Below are 23,520 nucleotides of genomic sequence, written 5' to 3' on the forward strand. Positions count from 1 at the left end.
AAAATCCTCAACAAAATATTAGCAAATCGAATACAACAAAACATTAAAAGGTTTATACAGCATGATCAAGTGGGATTTATTCCAGGGATGCAAGGATGGTTCAACATCTACAAATCAATCAATGTGATACACCACATTAACAAAATGAAGGATAAAAATCACATGATCATCTCAATAGATGCAGAGAAAGCATTCGACAAGACATGGCATCCATTTACGATAAAAACTCTCAAGAAAATGGGTATAGCAGAAAGTACCTCAACATAATGAAGGCCATTTATAACAAACCCACAGCTAACATCACACTCAATGCTAAAAAACTGAAACCTACCCCTCTAAGAACAGGAACAAGACAAGGATGCCCACTTTTGCCGCTCTCAGTTAACATTGTATTGGAAGTTTTATTCAGAGCAATTAGGCAAGAAAAAGAAATAAAAGGGATCCAAACTGGACAGGAAGAAGAGAAACTGTCACTATTTGCAGATGACATGATTTTATATATAGAAAACTCTAAAGAATCGAACAAAAACTATTAGAAATAATAACAAATACAGTAAAGTTGCAGGGTACAAAATCAACAGACAAAAATCAACTGCATTTCCATACGCTAACAACAAAATAGCAGAAAGAGAAATCAAGAATACAATCCCATTTACAATCACAACAAAATAATAAAATACCTAGGAATAAATTTAACCAAAGAGGTGAAAGACCTGTACGTTGAAAACTATAAAATATTGTTAAAAGCAATTGAGGAAGACACAAAGAAATGGAAAGATATTCCGTGCTCATAAATTAGAAGAATTAACATAGTTAAAATGTCCACACTTCCTAAAGCAATCTACAGATTCAATGCAATTCCTATCAAAGTCCCAATATTTTTCACAGAAATAGAACAAAGAATCCTAAAATTTATACGAAATAAGAAAAGACCCCGAATAGCCAAAGCAATCCTGAGAAAAAAGAACAAAGCTGGAGGTATCATACTCCCTGACTTCAAAATATACTACAAAGCTATAACAATCAAAACAGCATGGTACTGGCAGAAAAACAGACATACAGATCAATGGAACAGAATTGAAAGCCCAGAAATAAACCCACACATCTATGGACAGCTAATCTTCAACAAGGGAGCCAAGAACATACAATGGAGAAAAGAAAAGTCTCTTCAATAAGTGGTGTTGGGAAAACTGGACAGCCACATGCAAAAGAATGAAAGTAGACCAATATTTTACACCATACACAAAAATTGACTCAAAATGGATTAAAGACTTGAATGTAAGACCCGAAATCATAAAACTCCTATAAGAAAACATAGACAGTACACTCTTTGACATAGGTCTTAGCAGCATCTTTTTGAATACCATGTCTACTCAGGCAAGGGAAACAAAAGAAAAAGTAAACAAATGGGACCATCAAACTAAAAAGTTTCTGCAAGGCAAAGGAAACCATCAACAAAACAAAAAGACAACTCACCCACTGGGAGAGAATATTTGCAAATCATATACCTGACAAGGGATTAATCTCCAAAATATATAAAGAACTCAAAAACACTCAACAACAAAAAAACAAACCACCCAATCAAAAAATGGGCAGAGGATATGAACAAACATTTTTCCAAAGAAGATATACAGATGGCCAACAGGCACATGAAAAGATGTTCAACATCACTAATTATTAGGGAAATGCAAATCAAAACTACAATGAGATACCACCTTACATCTGCCAAAATGGCTATAATTACCAAGACAAAAAATAACAAATGTTGGAGAGGATGTGGAGAAAAGGGAACTCGCATACACTGCTGGTGGGAATGCAAACTGGTACAGCCACTATGGAAAACAGTTTGGAGATTCCTCAAAAAATTAAAAATAGAAATACCCTACAATCCAGCTATCCCACTACTGGGTATTATCCAAGGAACTTGCAATCAACAATTCAAAGAGATTTATGCACCCCTATGTTCATTTCAGCATTATTTACAATAGCCAAGATGTGAAAGCAACCCAAGCGCCCATCAACTGATGAACAGATAAAGATGTGGTATATATATACAATGGAATATATGTCTCAGTCATAAAAAAGACAAAATCGTCCCATTTACAACAACACGGATGGACCTTGAGGGTATGATGTTAAAGCAAAATAAGCCAGAGAAAGACAAACACCGTATGATTTCACTCATATGTGGAAGATAAACACATGGATAAAGAGAACAGATTAGTGGTTACCAGAGGGGAAGGGGGTTGGGTGGTGGGTATAAGAAGTAAAGGGGCACATATGTATGGTGACAGATAAAAACTAGACTATTGGGCGTGAGCACGATACAGTCTATACAGAAACTGACATATAATAATGTACACCTGAAATTACACAATGTTATAAACCATTACAACCTTAATAAAATAACTGAAAAAAAAAATAATTCAGTTCAAACAAAATGAATAAATCAAACAAAAACCAAAAAAAAAGCCAACCCTTCATTTAATCATCTGAGGTAAACTAAATTCTAGCTGTGGTTCAGAGTCAGTCTTCTAAGCACCAGGCACTGTTCCAAGTACTTTCACACAACATCACATTTAATCGAGATTCAGAAAAATAAGATTAAAAAAAACTAGCGTAAGTTCTGTCTGTAAAAGAAGTGCAATCTGATGTGACAGTTTGCCATAACATCCCTTCCCTGTTCTGATCACAAAAGTCCTCTTCTCTTTCTCTTTCCACGGTGGCCTGAGGCCTGCCATGCTCAGTCAATTAGTGTCCAGTTCCCTTGACCACAGGGATTCACTCAGTGATGGGCATGTGAACCAAGCTTGTCCAGGACCCTCTCTGCAACTTGCCTGCAAGAGATACCAAGGAATAAGCACTGTCTCTCTCTGCTAACGTTTCTTTTCTCATAGGATGAGCCTTGGGCTGCTGGCTGACATCATGCTCGCCTCGTGGGGAGGGCCTATCCAAGAGGTGGTGAGAATGGGTCTGACGCAGCTGTGTGTGATCACTGACCCCTGGAGCAAGAGGAACCATCAACTCTATCTGTGCACAGGTTAGCCAAGAAAGTTTCTGTTACTTTTGATGAATGTACATTTTTGTTTGTTTGTTTTTTGGTGAGGAAGACTGGCCCTGAGCTAACATCTGTCACCAATCTTCCTCTTTTTTTTTGTTTTTTTGTGAGGAAGATTAGCCCTCAACTAACATCTGTTGCCAATCCTCCTCTGAGGAAGAGCAGCCCTGGGCTAACATCCATGCCCATCCTCCTCTACTTTATATGTGGCACGCTTGCCACAGCACGGCTTGATAAGCGGTGCGTAGGTCCGCGCCCAGGATCCGAACCTGCAAACCCTGGGCCAACAAAGCGGAATGTGCAAATTTAACCACCACGCCACCAGGCCAGCCCCCCAATCTTCCTCTTTTTTTTTTTTGTACATGGGACGCCGCCACAGAGTAGCTCGATGAGCAGTGTGTAGGTCCGCACCCGTGATCTGAACCTGTGAATCCCAGGCCGCCAAAGCAGATACCACTAACCATGGTTAAATTTAACCAGATTTAACCACACTGTAGTGCAAATTTAACCACTACACCACCAGGCCAGCCCCTGATGAATGCACTCTTAATTGACATAGTAGGTAAAGTGTAATACAGATGAAAACAGTTCAAGTTATGTCTAAGAAAATAAAAATATTCCCTTAAAAAGTAGAAAAATCATGCTTTTTATTCATCAATAATAAAAATATAATCAAATTAAATAAATCTCCAACTCAGTAAGTGGGAATTAACATGTACTAGCAAATAAAGACTATATTTAATAGATAGCTTACTAAATGAATGTGGGTTGTGTCCATATTATTTTAATGTGGTTATGTTGTAAAGTTAAATTTGAGAGTACAGAAAAAGTAAAGCAAAAGGGTCAGATTCAATCCCAGTATACACCAGTTTAATTCACTTTCTTCCATGACAATACTTTTATAGCCTATACATAAACCAACTGACTACATAGAAAATGGATAAAATGTGTGTATGAAGGTATGCAGATCCACAAACATCGGTTCTGTAAAACATCTCAAAGCATCAGTCATACTAATATGTTGTTGTTGTTGTTAGTGCCTTCAAGTCGATTCCAACTCCTAGCGCCCTGTGTACAGTAGAGCGGAACCCTGCCTGGTCTTTCTGCACCGTCCTCTCATCTTCCCCGCTATATCAGACAATGCTCCTGCTGCTATTCATAGGGTTTTCATGGCCAATTTTCCAGAAGTGGATGGTCAAGCCCTTCCTCCTAGTCTGTCTTCGTCTGGAAGCTCCGCTGAAACCTGTCTACCGTGGGTGATCCCGCTGGTATCTGAAATATGGTTGGCAGGGCTTTCAGCATCACAGCCACACTCAGCCGCCACAGTATGACACCCGACAGACGGGTGGTGCAATTCCCTAATTGGGAAATGAACCCGGGCCACATGGTGCGAGTGCCAAATCTTAACTGCTGGACTACTATACTAATATATATGTCTTTTAAACAGCAAAATGAGCATATAACATTTATTAAAAACTTACCATCAGAACTTGTGAGAACAAAGCTTTCTGCTTGAGTTTGTTTCTTTATGCCTAAACTTTTTGGAAACCAGTGAAGATCTATCGGGTAGATATCATCAGGAAGCTTTACTATTTGACTTGTTTCCCTGGTTAACAAGTTCCACTTCACTATCTGGTGATCATCACTACATGAATACAGTTCTTCAGCAGTAGTCCAGCCCACACAGCTTACTAATTCTTGATGTGTCACCACGTTAAGGAGACATAAAACACACAAAAGTCTTAAGTCTTGATAAATAAAATAATTTGCACATGCAGATTATAAGAAGAGTATAAAATAGGGTCAAATGTTTCAAGCTTCTAAATGTATTTTTCATTTTATGACTTTCACATTTTTTCCACATTAAGGAAAATAAGCATCTATCAAAACAATTGTGAGAAGAATGGAAAGCAAGAAATCCAGATGCCAAAAGAGAAAAAAAGAAAGATTTGACTACATGAAAATTTTAAAATTGTCTTACAAAATACTCCATAAACAAGGCCAAAAGATACACAAAGACATCTGACACATCAAAAGGTATGAAAGAATCTACACTAAACTGTTGGGGAGAAGAGAACTACTTTTTTAATTTACATATATCTGTGCCATTTAAGTTATTAGAATAAGCATGTATTATTTTGATAAGTTTTAAAAAAACAAGTGTTAAAAAAGACTGAAATCTAACAGTAAAATACCCCCGTAAGCCATACATTATAATAACAATTTACCTAGAAAAAACCTACAGCTTAATTGCCGCAACTAAAGTCTTACCAAACTTTTTGACACTAAATTCAGGAATAATTCAATTACACTTTACTGCACCTACAAGGTACATAGTGCTGGATAAGATATGAACCCTATAATTCTTACTTTAACCCATTTTTTGGTCTCTGATTTATCAGGAGGATTTCTGTAAATTGAGGTGCTCAAGTAGCCCTCACTTCCCATCAGAACAGGCTGCTTACCCTAGCAGAACTGTGTATCTAGAGAAGGTATTTCAGTTTGTCACTTACAAAGGACACTTTCTCTTGCTTATTCTGGATATCTATATTATCAAATCATTCCTGACTGGGTTGTTTGTTCTCTTGTTATCGTATAATCTTTTTACTTCCTCCTATTCTCATCAACACTTTTTATTTGCTTATCTGAGCAATCAATAAACTCCAAGGAAAAAGAAAGAGATAATGTGCCATAATTATTCTGGGATGTTCTAAGATTTTTTTAATACTTCAAAATATGATAAATTAAGCAAATAACCAAAAAGGTAAAAAACAAATTATAGGAACATCTTAAGAGTCTGCACAAATAGATAATAAAGTGGCACTGGAATCCTTAGAACGCAAAATGTAATCTAAACAAAAGGACCTGGACATCACTAAACCATTACTGAAAAAATATTTCCGTTATAATTGCTGTAGCCTAAACAATGTTAGGTTAAACCTTCAGAAAGAGCAAAAATACACACACACACACACACACACACACACAAATCCCAAACAAAAAACATTAAGCTTATCTTTACATAAATTGCTGTAAGTACACATCAGGTGTTCATGACATATCTTCAAACTAATAGGTCAACTAAAATTATGGTAGAAATGAGAGGAGTGCCAGATTAAGAAAGTCTAAAAAAAAAGACTGTTATTCTTCAGCTTGAAAAGGTAAAAGCAGACAATGGACATAGTCAGGATCTTTAAGATTGTATATGGCATGAACTCCTGAGGGCACACTTTGAAAACAGAGTAAATATGATTTAAGGAGAAATAAAAGGAATTATATCTTCACTGAAAAGGTAAAATAAGCAGACAAGATAATATAAATTCAAAAAGTTTGATCAAAAGTCTAAATTAGTGCTTTTCTATCTCTGATAAAAGACATATTTTTCTTTATTTCAAATCTGTCGCAGATCAACATTTTGTAGGATAAAAATAAATTACTAGAAAAATGATCTTTGGATGTTGTGACAAAGTCAAATTGCTACAAAAATTTCTTACCTCTTACTTTCAATTTCTGTACTTAGCCTGTCACAGTCCTGCAATACAGTTCACAGGTGATACTTTTAGAAGCACTGGTCTAAATAACTAAGAATGAAGACAGAGGGGCCTATCATATCTTCCTGATGCATAACTGGGAATTCTTGCTGACAAAATATAGGGTCATGCATTTGAGAAAATATTTATAATTACCACCTTCCCACGTGAAATAATAAAGTCCTGATTGCTCAGATTTCCCCAGCTTGTCCTCCACTTTATCATCAGTATGAAGCAATAGAGAGCAGAACACAATGAAAACATACTAGTTCACACTAGCAAATAACTTATTTGGTTTAAAAAAAAAGCTTCTCTTTACGATCCTACTAGACTAAACATAAACTGTTTTTTATGTACTTAAGTACAGAACTTAAGTAGAGTAAGAAAAATGTCGATAAGAATTTGAAAGTAAGATTTAGAGCAAATAGTTTGCTTTGAAGAATTATCTGTAGCATACGATCTCAAATATTTCAAAAACAATTTAGCTAAACTATCATTAAAGGAATAAAAAAAGTCCATTGTTCAACTAGAATACAACGTAAAACTTTTAACAATACTATAGTAAGATGATCACAGTAAGGTTTATAAGTATTAAAAGGATATGCTTTGGTTCTTTTAAAAGAGAGATCTTCAGTCTCATGTCTCCACTTTCCAGCAAAATTTTAAAATGCCACTTGATTGTAATCACTGTAAATATAAAAGATAGGAGAAAAACGTAAAATCTGCATTAAAAACAAACACATGTACACAAAAAGATAAAAGCAAACAAAACATCTTAGCACCCCAAGGACACTAAAACACCTTTAATCCTGCCGGCATCAAATACATGGAATACTAGTCAGTGTGCTAATCCCGCCAAGGGGTGCTAGGAAGCCTTGGGTTGGACTCCAGAGGTCCTCTAACACCTGTTTGAAACAGTCTTACAAGGGCAGAACACCACTAAATCTAGTCAGGTAAATAATTTCCAAAGGCTGTAAGGAGGCCAAATCAAAAGATTCTATAAACCAGGAACCCCTCAATGGCAGATTAGTGTTGGTCCTGTTGAATGGATATACATTAGAATAAATCTCCAAGGTCTGATAGAGGGCTAAAATACATTTTTAAGGGCCTTAATTCTGGAATCCACATGGGAACATTATGATATCATCAACCTAGTGGTCCAGTCTGAGGTTTATATTCTATTGGAGGTAGATACACTGCCCAATAGAGGCAATGTGAAAAATAAGTGAGTTACTTAAGGAAGAGGTAATAAATACCTTATGTATTACTATTATAAGGTAATAAATACCTTATAAAAGTTATATAAACATCACGATGTAATTGCCAAATAAAAATTTGGAAAAAGAAAAGTAACACTCCCCCAAAATAACCACGTCATCAGAAGATACAAATCAAAAAAATGCTAAATTGTCTGAGTCCAATTTATAGTTACAGGATTCTTTCCGAGTAATATCACTAACCTAAAAAGAAAAAAATAAATGAAATGAAAGTGTAATTAAAGGAAAAAGAATCCTCTTTGCCAAGTAGAAAATTACTGCTAACTACATCAAAGGAGGTGCTGAGTATAGAAAGGAATTCAGTAGACCTCCCTTAGATAATTTCTCATTCCCCAAATGCAGGAAGACTTTTAGACACAGCTGTAGTTTAAAGCACCTTTTTCACTTATTCTACTCATAAATTTGTTAGACTGGGGTGGTAAAAACTGTTAAGACCACGGAAAAAAATCTGAAGTTTTATGGTCAGCCAGTATGCAACCTGGGTTAGAAACCTTCTCTCTCTTCCGTTCACTTAGGGAGATTCCTGTTCAACTTCAGAAGTATGAACTATGCACAGCAGCCAGAGCAAGAAGACACTCTCTCCTAGGCACACTTCCAAGGCTCACTTTTTGGTCCTTAGGAATTTCAGCACCTTTCTCAAAACTCCTTCCTCCTTCCTATCAGACCTCCTCCAATTAGAAGGGGGAAAAAGAGTAAAAACATTTACAAAATGCTGCTTTTTCATAATAATTCAAATTCACCCAGCTTATGAGGATTTTAAAAGAATAAAGGCAGATAAGGTATTGCTTCTGGAAATGACAACACAATAGACATGAAAAAATGTATAAAATCTGAATATACAATTACAATCAGAAACTTAAAAGATCTTTGGCAAAGGAATGGATGTATCCTACATCAAAATATCTCAAATTGCTAAAACCCATAATAATTAGGAAACATTCCTCACCAAAAGAAATCATAATCCCATATCAATAGTAAAGGCACTATGGTTTTTATGAGAAAGGAATCTGCAACCATTCAGAAACACGGTGCTGAGGAATCAGAGAAAGAGGAAGGACGGCATCCTAACACTGGGAAGATTCTCCCTTGCTCAGAAAGATCTTCCCCATACATCCTATTTAGTTGAGATCACCTGCATGAAGGATATGTGCATTATATGATCATCAATAGAGGAACAAGGAAAAAGTAGTATTAGAGCATAGCCAATTTGGGGAAGTGAATGAAAGCAGCTTGGATGAGGAAGGCAGTAGTGATATGATATGATAAATGATATGAAGTGGTCATACTATGAATATATTTTGAAAGAAGATTCCACAGGATTTGTTGACCAGTTGCGTTTAAGAGAAAGAGGAGTCAAAAATGACTCTAAGTTTCAACAGGTAGAATGGAGTTCCCATTTACTGAGATGAGGAGGACTGAGGGAGGACCAGGTTGGAAGGAATAATATAAAAAATTATGTTTTGGATATGTTAAGCTTAAGGTGACTATTAGACATTTGAATGGAGAACTCAAGGAGATATTGGATATATAAGTCTGGAGTGAAGAGAGAGGTTGGAGCTAGAGATATCAATGAGATATCAGTTTGAAGGTTGTCAGCACAAAGATCATATTCAAAGCCATGGGATAAGTTGAGACTTATCAACTCAGCAGAACATGAAAAGGTGGTAGCTTCAATGGCCTAGAGTTCCTATCGAAGTCTGAAGAATTGTCAGCATTAGGAGTCTAAGGGAAGTAAACTAGAGAAAACAAGTGGAGACATACAGACATTGGGATGTTTAAAATAGATTTGGCGAAAGAGTGTAGATATTGGTAATGATGAGGTAAGTTAACACTGTGGAAGTGGGTGGCCAAGGTTAAGGAACTGAGAGGTCAAGGAATGGAATGGATTGATTTGTGGATATTAAATCACTGAGAATTACGACAAGAATAGTGGCGGAGATAGTTAGCCAGATGCTAAAATATTCATTGAATGAAGAAAAACAGCAAAGAGATCTGCAGATGACTGCAAAACGGCACGGTAGATTTATTTCAAAGGGACTAGGGGATTTTAGAGAGGAAGGGGAAAGAGAATCAATTGTCCAGATATACTAATGAGAAAGAAGCAAGGCCCTTTGACACACAGGAGTCTGGGAGGAAAATAGCCTCCACCTGAGAGGGCCATGGGGAAAGCAGATTCCTTAGGAAACAACTAGATTCAAGTAGACCTCGAAGGTAAACGGATCATTCGGAGTAAAGGCTGAGCACACAGATTTGGCCAATGACACACTGTGAGTTTCAAAAGGTAGACTGGTACGATTTAGATGGGGAAGAGCTAAGAGTTTGGGGTAGATGGTGGGAAATGGTAGAAACAGCTGGCTGTCCTCCAATATTCATTCATCCCTGCTTCTGTGGTAGAAGAATCTGAATTTTTGCTGCACACTTGGCCACCTAGTTAGACTACGTTTCCAAGCTGCCCTCAAAACTAGGTGTGGCCACATAGGGCATTAACAGTTCTGAAACCCACATGGGGATATTAAAACATCATCAACCTAGTGGCCCAATCTGGGATATACATTCTGTTGGGGGTAGATAACACTGCCCAACAGTAATGGTTACCCACAGCGGCAATATGAAAAGCAAATAAGTTACTTCAGGAAGCCATTTTATTACCTCTTATAAAAGTTATATACATCACAGCATAATTGGCAAATAAAAACTTGGAAAATAAGAGGAACGCTCTCCATGCCATGCCATCAATGTCATGTATAACACAGCAACAAGACAGAAAGAAGCAATATTCTTTACCTTATAGGGAGTCTTATCAGTCCTATACCACCCGTTCAGACTTTTAAATGATAGAGAATAAATTTTATCCTAAGTTACTGTTATCAACAGCTAAACCTAACAATAAACTAACGCGAGGAATTAAGAGTCTTGAATGTGGAGACTAAGGTAAACAAGGATGTAAGGTATGATGGAATAGTCCCAATGGTCTCTTAAGGGAAGGTGGATAATCAATTTAAATTGTAGCCTTCTTCCTGGAACTGGTCTCTTAGGTAGTCTGTAGTGTTGATGCAGAGTTTTGTAAGGTAAAAGGGGCAGTGTTGCTAGGAGCAAATGGAACTGTGGGATTCCTTTTCAATCCAGCTAAGGTGTTAGGATTTACTTCAATAGGCAGGTTAGGGAAGGAAAGGAATTGCAGAGTTATAGAGGGAATAAATATCCCCAAGTTTTTCTCCTAATTTCCCCAACCTCAAACTGTGGGCTCAGTCCTTGTACCTTTTCTATATGTATACTCACTGCCACAGTGAACTCACCCAGTTTCATGGCTTAATCTAAATTTAAATATATTGACTACATAGTGACAACTCTCAATTTCATATTTCCAGTTCAGACCTCTCTATTGAACCCCAGACTTTTATATCTGATTATTTGACAACTATCTGAATGTCTAACACACATCTCAGACTTAAGATCCAAATCAAACCCCTGATCTTTCCTCCACTGTTGCTCCTCCCCTAGCCTTACCCATCTCAGTAAACAGCTATTCCAATTCTTCTCACTACAGAGGCCAAAAACCTTGGAATAATCGCTGACTCTTCTCTCACATCCCAAATCCAATTTGGAAAAAACAAAACCTGTACGCTCTATCTTCAAAATATCTGATTTTCGGGGGCAGCCTGGTGGCGCAGCGGTTAAGTGCACGTGCTCTGCTTTGGCGGCCCAGGGTTCACAGGTTCAGATCCCGGGCGCACACTAACGTACCACTTGTCAAGCCAAGCTGTGGCGGCGTCCCATATAAAGTAGAGGAAGATGGGCATGGATGTTAGCCCAGGGCCAGTCTTCCTCAGCAAAAAAAAAAAAAAAAAACAGGAGGATTGGCATCGGATATTAGCTCAGGGCTGATCTTCCTCACGAAAAAAAAAAAAATATCTGATTTTCCCCACCCCCACTGCTATGACCCCAGTCCAAGGTGCCATAATCTGTTAACCTGAATTACAATAGCATCCTACTTGGCCTCCTACCCCCTCACAATCTATGCTCACCACAGCAGCCAAAGTGACTGTTTTAAAACAGATCATGGCACTTGTCCACTCAGAACTCTGCAGTGGCTTCCTATCTCTCTCAGAGCTATAACAAAGTTCTTACAATAATGTTCAAAGCCTTTATTGATCTGGACTCCTATTGTGATGATTAATTTTATGTGTCAACTTGGTTATACAATGGTGCCCAGTTATTTGGGCAAACACTAGCCTAAATGTTGCTGTAATGTATTTTTTAGAGGTTATTAACATTTACAGTCAGTTGACTTTAAGTAAAGCAGATTACCCGGCATGATGTGGATGGGCCTCATCCAATCAGTTGAAGGTCTTCAGAGTAAAGACTAAGGTTTCCCAAAGAAGGAGGAATTCTGCCTCCAGATTTCAACACAGAAATTTTGCCTGAGTTTCCAGTCTTTGGACTCAAAACTACAACATCAACTCTTCTTTCTCTCTCTCTCTCTTTTTTTTTTTTTTTGGTGAGGAAGATTAGCCCTGAGCTAACATCTGTTGCCAATCCTGCTCTTTTTGCTGAGGAAGACTGGCCCTGGGCTAACATCTGTGCCCATCTTCCTCTACTTTATATGGGACGTCACCACAGCATGGCTTGACAAGCGGTACGTCGGTCCACACCCGGGATCCCAACCTGTGAACCCCGGGCCTCTGAAGCAGAACGCGCGAACTTAATTAACCACTACGCCACCAGGCTGACCCGACTCTTCTTTCTCTTGAGAGCCCTAATACATCTATTACTTCTCTGACCTCATCTGTTGTTTCCTCTCTGTTTTTACTCAAACTGCTCCAGCCACATTAGCCTCTCTGTTTTTCTTCTAACATACTAAGCATGCTCCTTCCTCAGGGCCTTTGTACTTGTACTCCCTGCCTGGAATCCCTGTCCCCAGATAGCTACATGGCTTACTCCTCTCCTCTCCTTTGTATCTTTACCCAAAAGCCACCATCTCAGTAAAGCCTTCCCTGTAGACCCTATTTAAAGCCACCTGTCATACTGTGCATTTTACTTACTGTTGCCCCTTTCTAAAACATAAGCTCAATAAGTGTGGGAATTTTTGTCTATTTTGTTCACTCCTATATCCCCTGCACTAGAACCACCCTTGCACACAGTAAGTGCTCGGTAAATATTCGTCCAGTGAATGAATGAAGAAAAAATGGAGTCAGCAGGTATAGCTCATAAGTGTAGAAGTTAAAGGCATATAAGTGTATACATAAAGGTATATAAGGGTAGAGGTTCAAGGAAGAAATAGAATAGTAACTATGAAGGCCTTATAACCGGGGTAGACCTCAGTGTGTTTGGAGGCAAAGGAGAAGGAAGCAGCAGACCGGGATAGATTGGCAATACTGTAGAAATAGAGGATAACTAAGATAGCACAGTCCCCTATGAAGTCATTTGATCAAGGGGTCTTCTATTTGTAAACATAGATTGACAGTTCACAGAACCATAAATACAGATGGTCAGTTGGCAGTCAAAAACCTGAAACAATACCTAGCCTCAATTATAATTAAAAAAATGAAAATAATGGGCCGGCCCCGTGGCTTAGCGGTTAAGTGCGTGCACTCCGCTAATGGCGGCCTGGGTTCTGTCCGGGGCGCGCACCGACGCACACCGCTTCTCCGGCCATGCTGAGGCGGCGTCCCACATACAGCAACTAGAAGGATGTGCAACTATGACACACAACTATCTACTGGGGCTTTGGGGAAAAAAAAGGAGGAGGATTGGCAATAGATGTTAGCTCAGAGCAGGTCTTCCTCAGCAAAAAGAGGAGGATTAGCATGGATGTTAGCTCAGGGCTGATCTTCCTCACAAAAAAATAAATAAATAAATAAACCTAACAATGGTTATATTTTTTTTCACAAGATCACCATTCTCATTCTCTTTGCAGTCTCTACCGTACTTTACCCCCTTCTTATTGCAACTCTCACCTAGTAATCTTCCAGATACTGTACTTTGTTTTCTTCCTTATATAAAATGGGGCTAATAATACCTACTTCACAGGTTGGTTATGAAGATTAAATGAGATCAAGGATGTAAAATATCCAGTAGAGTGCCTAGAACATAGTAAGAACCTAACAATCATTAGATCTTTGTAGTGAAAATTGATGTCTTTGTCACTCTTCATATATTCACTCTTTTCCTAGCTACAAAGAATTTCTCCTTGGAACACCCACTTCCTCACTCTTAGCCCATGTGGCTTGAATGGAGCCAGCATGAGACCCAGATTTAAGCCAATTAGAGCATTCCATTCCCTTTGTACTAAGACTGTTTCACAGATGGCCCAGGACTTTTATTCAAATAAATCATGGGGAAGAAAAACTCTCCTTACCCTCAGTCTTTAATTTTAGAAGATTTGAGGCTGGAGTTACTATATCTTACCACAGCAAAGGGAGAGCCTGGAGGTGCCAGAGGCCACTACATGGAGCCCGAGAACAATGCCACGACAAAGGAACGCAAAGGAAAGCAAAGAAAGAAACCGAATCCTGGTGTCTTTGTTTGGACACTGAATCCAGTTATACTCATCTGCCTTTTTCGTTATGAGAGCCAATATGTTTTTCTCAAGACAATTTGGATTCGGTTTTCTGTCACTTATAATCTAGAGAGTCCTACCTGAAACATTGCTATAATTATTTCTTCTTCCTAGATTCTAAGAATGGACATTTTCTGGGCGATCCTCTCTTTACTCACAACCTTAAAAACCTAATCTATTTTTAGCATTCCAACTATTCTTATAACACTATCTCATCCTGTTTTCTCTACTGAGCCTATTCTCTCTTATCCTATTCTCCACCCCTACCGCCCACTGGATATATCTTTCCTAATCCCAACCTACATGAATAAAAACAAACTCATCTTTCAAAACGGTCTTTCTCCCCAAACTGTTCCACTTCGTCACTTCCTACTGTTTCTGTATTAAGACGGATGAGAGTTTCAGCAAGATTAATGTACTAGGGGGCTTATATTATCAAGAGGACTATTCATTACTATCTGTCCTGTGTCTATATCCTATTTATTAATCTTGAATAATATTCTCTAAGTATTTATACATTACTTACATAAATTCATGTTTATTTGTTCATTTTGAATTATTAGTTAATACCTAATTAATCCAAATATTTACAATTACAAACTTGATTAATATTTTTAAACATTTACCCACAAATCTAATTTCAGACTTAATGAAATGTTATAACCACATTAGAAGACAGACAAAACACATGTTATTGCTATAATAACAAAACTTAACCGTGCACTTAAAGAATTATAAATGTGGATTTTAACTCTAATTCCAATTCTTCTCTTTGAACTTATTCTTATTTCTTCCTGTGGGATACAATTTTACTTTTAAAATGTAAAATGTGAAAGTTCTCCTCTCAGACTGCCTGAAAGTATAGATAACGGTTGTTAGTAGATGATTTTGGACCAGAAAGATGAGACTTGGTTATACTTTCCAAAATGACTGTAACCTAGTCCATTTCAATTGGACCAGCTTCTTTTTATAATTACACTCTGTTAATTTCATGAGACTTATCCAAAGCATTAGCAGGCCTCAATCGAGTATTTCTTGTGACCCTAATCTCTTCTCAAATCACTTCTTCATTTATTCAGGTCCTACTTTCACTCTAGACTTAAGTCTACTCTGTAGCTGTTTGTTATGAATGCCTTTTCTACATTATACAACCTGGTTTAAGCCTGTTTTTGTGTGTGTGTGAGGAAGATCAGCCCTGAGCTAACATCCGATGCCAATCTTCCTCTTTTTGCTGAGGAAGAATGGCTCTGGGCTAACATCCGTGCCCATCTTCCTCTACTTTATATGGGACACCGCCACAGCATGGCTTGACAAGTGGTGCGTCAGTGGGCACCAGGGATCCGAACCTGTGAATCCTGGACTGCGGAAGTAGAACGCGCGCACCTAACCGCTACGCCACCAGGCCGGCCCTCAGTTTAAGCCTGTTTGAAAATATTTGCTCTGAGTGGAACATGGTTTGGTTCAACTAAATCTAAAGCCATCGATCACTTTATTGATCTATTGAAATTATATTTCTTTTTCATCAGTCGTTAAGATCTACCATTATTTACAGTAATCATCAAAGGCAGTAAACTAGGATTTATCTGTGACTTATCCTTCTTCCTATCCCCTCATCACTAATTCAGGGATTTATAAACAAAGAACGGTATCTGACTAACTTTAAGGGTTTAGACTCTTTTTTTTTAAAGAACATTTATTGAGATCATACTGTATACCGGAAATGTCCTAAACCTTTATCAGTTATTTTTTTCCTCTTTTGCTGAGGAAGATCCACCCTGAGCTAACATCTGTTGTGAATCTTGTTTGTTTTTTTTTTTTTTTGCTTGAGGAAGATTAGCCTGAGCTCACATCTTTGCCAATCTTCCTCTGTTTTGTACATGGGTCCTGCCACAGCATGGCTGACAAATGGTGTACGTCTATGCCCGGGGTCTGAACCCACGAACCTGGCCACTGAAGTGCAGTCTGCCAAACTTAACCACTATACCATGGAGCTGGCCCAGGGTTTAGACCCTTAACCATTAAAATCTGCAAAAGCTATAGATTTTTTTCCCCTTAAATGTGTCTGGATTTTTTCCATTCTATTTGTAGGCACTTCTCACCGTCCACATGGAGGACTGTACAGTAATAATCTAAGTCATGCCTGATCTCAGTCTCTTTCCCCTTTATCACAACCCACATAACTACTGTTAATTTTTGTTTTTTACCAAGTCATTCCTTAGCTCAAATTTTTTCTAATAGGTGTTTCCTCCATATCATATCTAACACCCTTGACCTGGCTTTCAAGACCCTTCATTAGTTAACCTTTTTCTAACTTGACATCCCATTATTCATCCTTAGCACATACCCTAAGAAGGTCAATGTCATAAACACAGCAATATCAAATGCATATAGCATGTGTGCTAGATGAACGATCATAACCAATCCTATGAGGTGGGTATTATACGCTGGTTTTATAGTAAATACTGTCAGAGAGTTGATAAATTAAGTTGTTCAAGAACGTAGCTAAAAAATGATAGGATTTGGGATTCTTTTCTCCGTTACATCTTTCTACTACATTGTGCTCTATCTCCCATATACACCACTCAATATGGTCTAGACTTGCTTTTTTCATGGTTGATATCTCTCCAACTCAGGTTCTGCAGTGTTTTACAAACTTCGAAAATCCAACAGATTCCAGAAGCTCTCAAAGAGAATTGCTACATTTTCTTGGTATGCCAAAGAATTTCTCTCATTGAGCTTTATTGTCTGTAGTTTGTCTTATGAAAATAATAATTCTTTTTTCAACCTCAAATGTAAAGGTATATTATAATATCTATTCAAACCACAGTTTCCCAACCTTATCTAATACACCTGCAAGGAGTGTCCTTCACACCCCTTCTTGAGAATCCCTGGACCAGGCCTGACGCTCCTCAGGGCAAAAGTCATAATACTTACTTAGAATCACAACGTAAATTCATTCATAAAGCAGATTTATTGGTGCTTTAGTATGCCAGGCCCTAAGTACACAAAAGTTAAAGCAAAAAAAGTTCTCACTGTCAAGTACGTAAGAGTCGCTGAATAAATACTTACTGAAGGTAGTCAAATCAACCAGTTAACATTGTGGGGCATTAGGACCACGTTTGAGAATCTGATCAAAGTTCCGGGAAAACTAACTCCCCAGAAAAATGCACAAACACACAGAATTTTGTATATAGTTTCCGGGGGGTTATGAACTCCTCTGACGCCCAATCACCTACCACCAGATCCACAGACTCCAGGTTAAAAACCCACTAACAAAACTAACATCTCTGGGAACAGGAATACTTGCTTAATAATCCTGATTATGCCTTGCACAGTGTAATATACACAAAAGCTACTTAAGAAATATTTGCCGATCGATAATTTTCTCATAAAGAGAACCAGATGACACTGGCAAATCGTTTCTTCCATTACGGAGTTTTTCAGTCAAATGATTTTAAAGGCCCGAAACCCCGTTTCACTAGTGACGCTAATGACCTAACCTCAGTAAATCAAAATCGTTATTTTGCTTTTCAAATGTGGACTACACGATCGTTCAGCAATTCAGGTCCTCTCTCCTCCTTGCTGTCCCACCACTCCCTCCACACTCATGGCTTCCTCCTCGGCATCCCAAAAGTTCCGTCCAGAGCCCCACTGCCCCCAGGGAGACGGAAAACAACTGACGCTCTGCGCCGCACACACCGTCTAAGCAGGATGGTGGGATCTAGTGATGGCCACAACTTCCAAACCCTTTCCGCACGACGTCTGGAAGGGAAGAGATTTACCTTAAGGTCCAGGAAAGCGGTGGCACTTGTTATCGCAGAGCTAGGACCGGTTACCAAGCAGCCTCGCAACCTCCCTGTCACCATAGTGACTTCTAAGATCTACGCTCACTGCGTCTTCCCGCGATACTTCACCGCCGCGCGCCACTCGAGCGGGCCCGAGGCCCCGCCCTCAGCGAGCCCGCCCTCTCCTTCAGGGACGTTATTGGACGACTGAGCCCCGCCTCTAGCTGTGGGCGGAACCCCACTCTTTTTTTCGTGTGTTTCAGAACTCGCCAGATTGTTTTTCTTTTTTTAATTTGTTATAAAAGTGGTGTTGCCGTAGGCCATCGGGAAAACACTGTTTCGCTGTTCCTTTTCTCTTAGTAGAAACATCCCCTGCCGCGTGGGTCCCGCCAAGAGTTCGCGGCTGCGCGTGAGCGACCAGAAGATGGCGGTGATAATCGCCGCATTTTTTTCAAATTAGTGGTTCCCAGAAAGCACTGCGCGCATTTGTAACGAATTTCCGTTCGAGTTTGTATTTTAGGCGCCATTTTCGAGTGAAGGACCCGGAGCCGAAACACCGGTAGGAGACCGGGGGCTGCGCAGCCGGTCCCAGCCCCGGTCTGAGTGGACTGTCCGCAGGTAAAGGCCTTCCTTCCTGCCCAGGCTCTCCCACTCTCCCTTCTCGTTCGTCGGCGGGCCCCGGGCAGAGGCCGGCGCCGGGCTGCGGCTGCGGCGGGGGCTCTCCGGCTGTCACCCCTCCCCCGCGCTCCCGCCGCCGTCGGGGGTCCGTCGGCCCCGCGGAGCTCTTCCCGGGAACACGGGCTCTCCCGGGCAGGGGCGTCGCCCCACCCCGACCGCGGGTCCGAGCCCGTCCTGCTGACCCTTCGTAGTCGATGACCCAGCGGCTTCCGCCGCGCCCCGAGGGACCGACGCCGCCGCCCGGGTGACTGAGCCGAGCCGCGCTACCCGCGCCCAGTTGGGAAGCGGGGAGCGGGCGACCGCGGCGGGCGGCCATTGGAGGAGTCTCCCGGCCCGAGGCGGGAATGGCATCTCCGGGCGCGTGACCTCGGTTAGGAGGACACGAGAACATTCTGTGACTCCTGTACCGTGGGCGAATGGGGGGCATTACAGAAAGCAGAAGGACCGAAGGCCCGGGCACATCTGGGTTCCCCCGCTCCCTTAGCACTGGGATCTAAGCGATCCCCCCCGCCGCTGGGCACCTGGGGTCTTGTGCCTGCCTTCCCGAGGCCGGCTGGCCGGAGCGGGCTTGGAGAACGGCCCTCAGGGCCCGGAGGACGGGGTTTTCCCGTCGGGCCGGGCCCGGCTGACCGGCTCCCGCCCTCCCCCAGCCCAGCCACCATGCCCCGCAGAGGCAGCCAGCCCTCTACCGCCCGGCGCCGAGAGGAAGGGCCGCCGCGGTCCCCGGACGGCCCCGGCCGCGCCGCCAGCCCGGCCGCCGAGGCCGCAGGTGAGTGCCGGCCGCCCGCGGGGGAGCGAGCCGCGCGGGGAGCGGGTGGAGGGCTGCGGGGTGGCATTGGAGGTGCGTGTCGGGCCCACAGAGCAGCTCAAGAAAGCGTCTTGGCGATTTTCAGAGATTGGACTTCGCGCACTGTCTCTGTAGCGGTGCTGGAGGGGATGGGGGCGAGCAGTGGCTTCAAGTGTGCGTTTGTGGCCTTGTGTTTCCGCGGCAAGCGGCGCGGGCAGCCAGTGTCCGACAGAAGCAACCTGCCTGTATGCTAATACGATGAAAAGTTGCTTGACACTTACTCACCTCACCTCCGGGGTCTTCAGTTGCGTTTAAACAGAAGATGAGAATTGACTCGGAACCGCATCGCTTTTGTGAGTCCGGGAGTTGGATGACATTATGCAACTCCTGTGACAGTATCGCTGGAGCTCGTGAGTGTCCGAAGTTAGGGTTCCAGGCTAACCCTAAGTTAGGCTCCGTCTCAAAGAGACGGAGAGAGCTGCATTTAACCACCTGTTTAGGCGGGAGCAGGGAATTAGGTTGTTGTGGTTTCCCCAGATTTGCTTGATGATGTAGTGTTTTGATTCCTAAGAGGTGTATTTCAATAGAATTTTGTGACTGGTGGCATTTCTTTAAAGAATTTTTTTTTTTTTTTAAATCCAAGCTGAAAGATTCTTATCCCCGGTGAGTTTAGGAGAGTATTATATTTAAGTGGAAAATAAAGGTTCATAAAGAGTATGTCTCCAGAGATTAGCAGGCATTAGTCCTCCGAACTAATTGCACTAATGCAGATTTTTTTTCCTTTGCCTTTCGTTTCCTCTGCCTGATTTAGAGACTCCAAGTGAGGAAATTGATAATAGAAGTTTAGAAGAGATTCTAAATAGCATCCCTCCTCCCCCACCTCCAGCAATGACCAATGAAGCTGGAGCTCCTCGGCTTATGATAACTCATATTGTAAACCAGAACTTCAAATCCTATGCTGGGGAAAAAATTCTGGGCCCTTTTCATAAGGTATTTGACCATTTGAAATAACTATTATAAGGTAATGTGTCTTTATTATAAGATGTTTCAATTTTGTAACTATTGTAATTATCCTGATCAATACACACAGGGCATGTTTCCTATCCTTTTAACCACTGGATTTAGCTTTTGTTTATCTGGTTATCTTTGGTACCTCTTTATGCTGTAAAGTTTTCCTCGCTAAATAGAATTGGTGAGTTTTTTGTTTGAAGGGTGTGTTTTCTCTATTAGAATGAATTGTGTAAGAACTCTGAGTGAGAATTAGAATATAGTCTTATTTAATGTGTTGAAGCTTGTGATGGAGGAGAACATGATGTGACAACTTAAGTTGTGTTATCTTCTAGCAGTAAAAACTTTGAATAGTTGTAGTTTGCTGCAGGTAAAAAAATCAGGCAGATTAAAATCAGTAGAATTAGTATGACTTTTTTAACTTTATTTTTTTTTTCTGTTCTTTTTATGCAGCGCTTTTCCTGTATTATTGGACCAAATGGCAGTGGCAAATCCAATGTTATTGATTCTATGCTTTTTGTGTTTGGCTATCGAGCACAAAAAATAAGATCTAAAAAACTCTCGGTACTAATACACAATTCTGATGAACACAAGGACATTCAGAGTTGTACTGTAGAAGTTCATTTTCAAAAGATAATTGATAAGGTAGGGGACTTGGACTATTTAGCTATTTGTAACTTCAAATAAGGAACACAAAAGATTTCAATACATTGCACATTTTATTTTTGGCTTAAATTGGCCTTCAAATATTAGTATATGGTTAAAGCAGAACAGATATTGATTTCATTACCCCCATGACCATATTTTCTTTTTGAGGAGTGGTGGTGGCTGCCGTTAAACTTAAAATATTAAAATTTTTAGCCAGGGAAATGAATTACAAGTAGCTCATAGTAGTGCTTACCTTTTTGGAATAAAACATTGAGCAGTTTTAGTATCCTAAGAACTAAATAGGCATTCGTTTACTATAAATTTTGGGTTTGTTTTAAAGTTATACTTTTGTTGCTTTCAAATAAATTACCTCAACTTGAATATGTAACAATTTTACCATCTCTCTTATTTCAATTCACATTAAACTTAATGTTAGTAGTAGTTGTGTGTATCTGTGATATGAAAGCGCTTTGCTTTAGTTTGAACTACCCCTTTAAAAAAGGGGAAAGGGTCGAGCTAATGTGTTTTCTACAAAGGAGACAATTATAGGTTAAATGTCTATTTAGATTATTTACATGGTTCTGTTAGTATTGGGTTTTTTCCTCTTCTGTTTAATAATTAACTTTGGAAATTCATGGTTCAAAAATGACTGACTGGAACCTAAAAATATAGAAAACTACGTAATGAAATGGGGATGTGGCTTGGCTTCTAGGTTTTGTTTTTTAAATTTTTTAATATAAAAGGCTTTAATTAAATCTACACAGTGGCATCTATTTTAATTTTGTTTCTTAGTGCTTCTCTGTTGTCCAATTTGGGTTGGAAAACAGATTGCCAGTAAATCAGATTTGATTCCATTGCTTATTAATGATTTTTATTTGTGTAAATTTTAAAAGCCATAATTTCAAAATGACATAGCTTTTAAGGGAAAGTGAGTTTTAATGTTAAAGTAGATTTGCACTTCATTTTTTAAAAATCTATTTGATTTTTTTAAAAAATTGAGGGAATGTAGTTGTCAATTTTTTGCCATTCTTTTTACCTTCAGTTAATTTTAGGCATATTCTTTACCGGAGGGGGTGGAGGGCATATCACCCCATTACTACCTTCCTTCCTTTTTTCTTGAGTCGTCTCTTGCAGCTTTTTTAAATGGACTAGTAGTTTAATCTGTCAGCATAGTTTAATTTGGGTGAGTTCGTTTTGGATATGGTGGGCTTCTTGTCCCCCTTCATCAACTCTTTTCTCAGTCAAATATGTTTTTAGGCTTGTTTGGAGGTGGGGTGTTTTGTTCTGTTTTTGGTTTTTTTAATTTGTTTGGTTTGGCTTTTTGGTTTCTGTGATCTACGAGGAAAGGGATCAAACAACTTGAGAAAGTATCTATTCTTTGCTCAGAAGGTATTTCTGAGAACTATTGCCAGTTTATGTGCATGTGCAATTGAAGTTTTTAATCCATAGAGTTAGTTTCAACGTGAAGAGAGTGAAATTTGGAGCTGACCTGTGACTTAATACCACCAATTGTTTTCTGATTTTGTTTTTCCTCAAAACAGGAAGGGGATGATTATGAAGTCATTCCTGACAGTAACTTCTATGTATCCAGAACGGCCTACAGAGATAATACTTCTGTCTATCACATAAGTGGGAAGAAGAAGACATTCAAGGATGTTGGAAATCTTCTTCGAAGCCATGGAATTGACTTGGACCACAATAGATTTTTAATCTTACAGGTAAGTTTATTAAAGACTTCAGAGGCTTTCTTATTGTTACTTTTTTTTCAATATAATTTAGGGGGAGTTTCCCTGTTGGATGAATCCTGTATTTTTGAGGCCTTAAAGTACTGTAGCAGCACATCATGGTTTACATACTACAGTCAAGATGCGAATCATTATTTGCTGCTCTAGAAATTTAAGGAAATTCATTCAAAACTATAATTTCGTCATCAGATGATCATTTTATGTTTGGATGGACTGACATACTTGTTCCGCTCTAGCAGCACGTAAATATTGGCGTAGTGAAATAAGTATTAGACACCAATATTATTGTGCTGCTTTAGTGTGACAGGGATATAGCAACTATTTATCATTTGTTTGTATTTCCCTTTAAGATAATATTTTAAATGAGATTCATTATCTTTTATTAGTCCTTTTCCTTTACTTTTGTTCTTATTCTTATCTCTAGTATTATATAGCAAAATATAGT

At 39.6% G+C, this 23,520-nt stretch overlaps 2 protein-coding genes across 10 annotated transcripts in view; one reads left to right on the plus strand and one right to left on the minus strand.

Annotated features, from left to right (window-relative positions):
- IFT80 (intraflagellar transport 80) overlaps positions 1 to 18,345 on the minus strand; it is a 151,980-nt gene extending 133,635 nt beyond the window's left edge. For 3 of the 7 annotated variants that reach the window (XM_087440132.1, XM_087440129.1, XM_087440131.1), the window contains exons 1-3: positions 18,207 to 18,345; positions 7,190 to 7,275; positions 4,540 to 4,759 (exon numbers count right to left, since the gene is read on the minus strand). In XM_087440132.1, coding sequence (XP_087296258.1) covers positions 4,540 to 4,759; positions 7,190 to 7,228 — 259 coding nt within the window. In that variant the 5' untranslated portion in view covers positions 7,229 to 7,275; positions 18,207 to 18,345. Of the gene's footprint in view, positions 1 to 4,539; positions 4,760 to 7,189; positions 7,276 to 18,123; positions 18,144 to 18,206 lie in introns of those variants that run through there. The other 4 variants (XM_087440130.1, XM_087440133.1, XM_087440134.1 and 1 more) reach the window with 4 other exon arrangements.
- A 354-nt stretch (positions 18,346 to 18,699) lies between these two features.
- Positions 18,700 to 23,520, plus strand: part of SMC4 (structural maintenance of chromosomes 4) — a 35,083-nt gene continuing 30,262 nt past the window's right edge. For all 3 annotated transcript variants that reach the window (XM_014796251.2, XM_087440128.1, XM_087440127.1), the window contains exons 1-5: positions 18,700 to 18,827; positions 19,538 to 19,656; positions 20,486 to 20,664; positions 21,136 to 21,327; positions 22,872 to 23,048. In XM_014796251.2, coding sequence (XP_014651737.1) covers positions 19,548 to 19,656; positions 20,486 to 20,664; positions 21,136 to 21,327; positions 22,872 to 23,048 — 657 coding nt within the window. In that variant the 5' untranslated portion in view covers positions 18,700 to 18,827; positions 19,538 to 19,547. The remainder of the gene's footprint in view (positions 18,828 to 19,537; positions 19,657 to 20,485; positions 20,665 to 21,135; positions 21,328 to 22,871; positions 23,049 to 23,520) is intronic.

The sequence above is a fragment of the Ceratotherium simum genome, chromosome 15 (assembly GCF_057802395.1).
Source record: "Ceratotherium simum simum isolate JZ-2026a chromosome 15, ASM5780239v1, whole genome shotgun sequence".
NCBI lineage: Eukaryota > Metazoa > Chordata > Mammalia > Perissodactyla > Rhinocerotidae > Ceratotherium > Ceratotherium simum.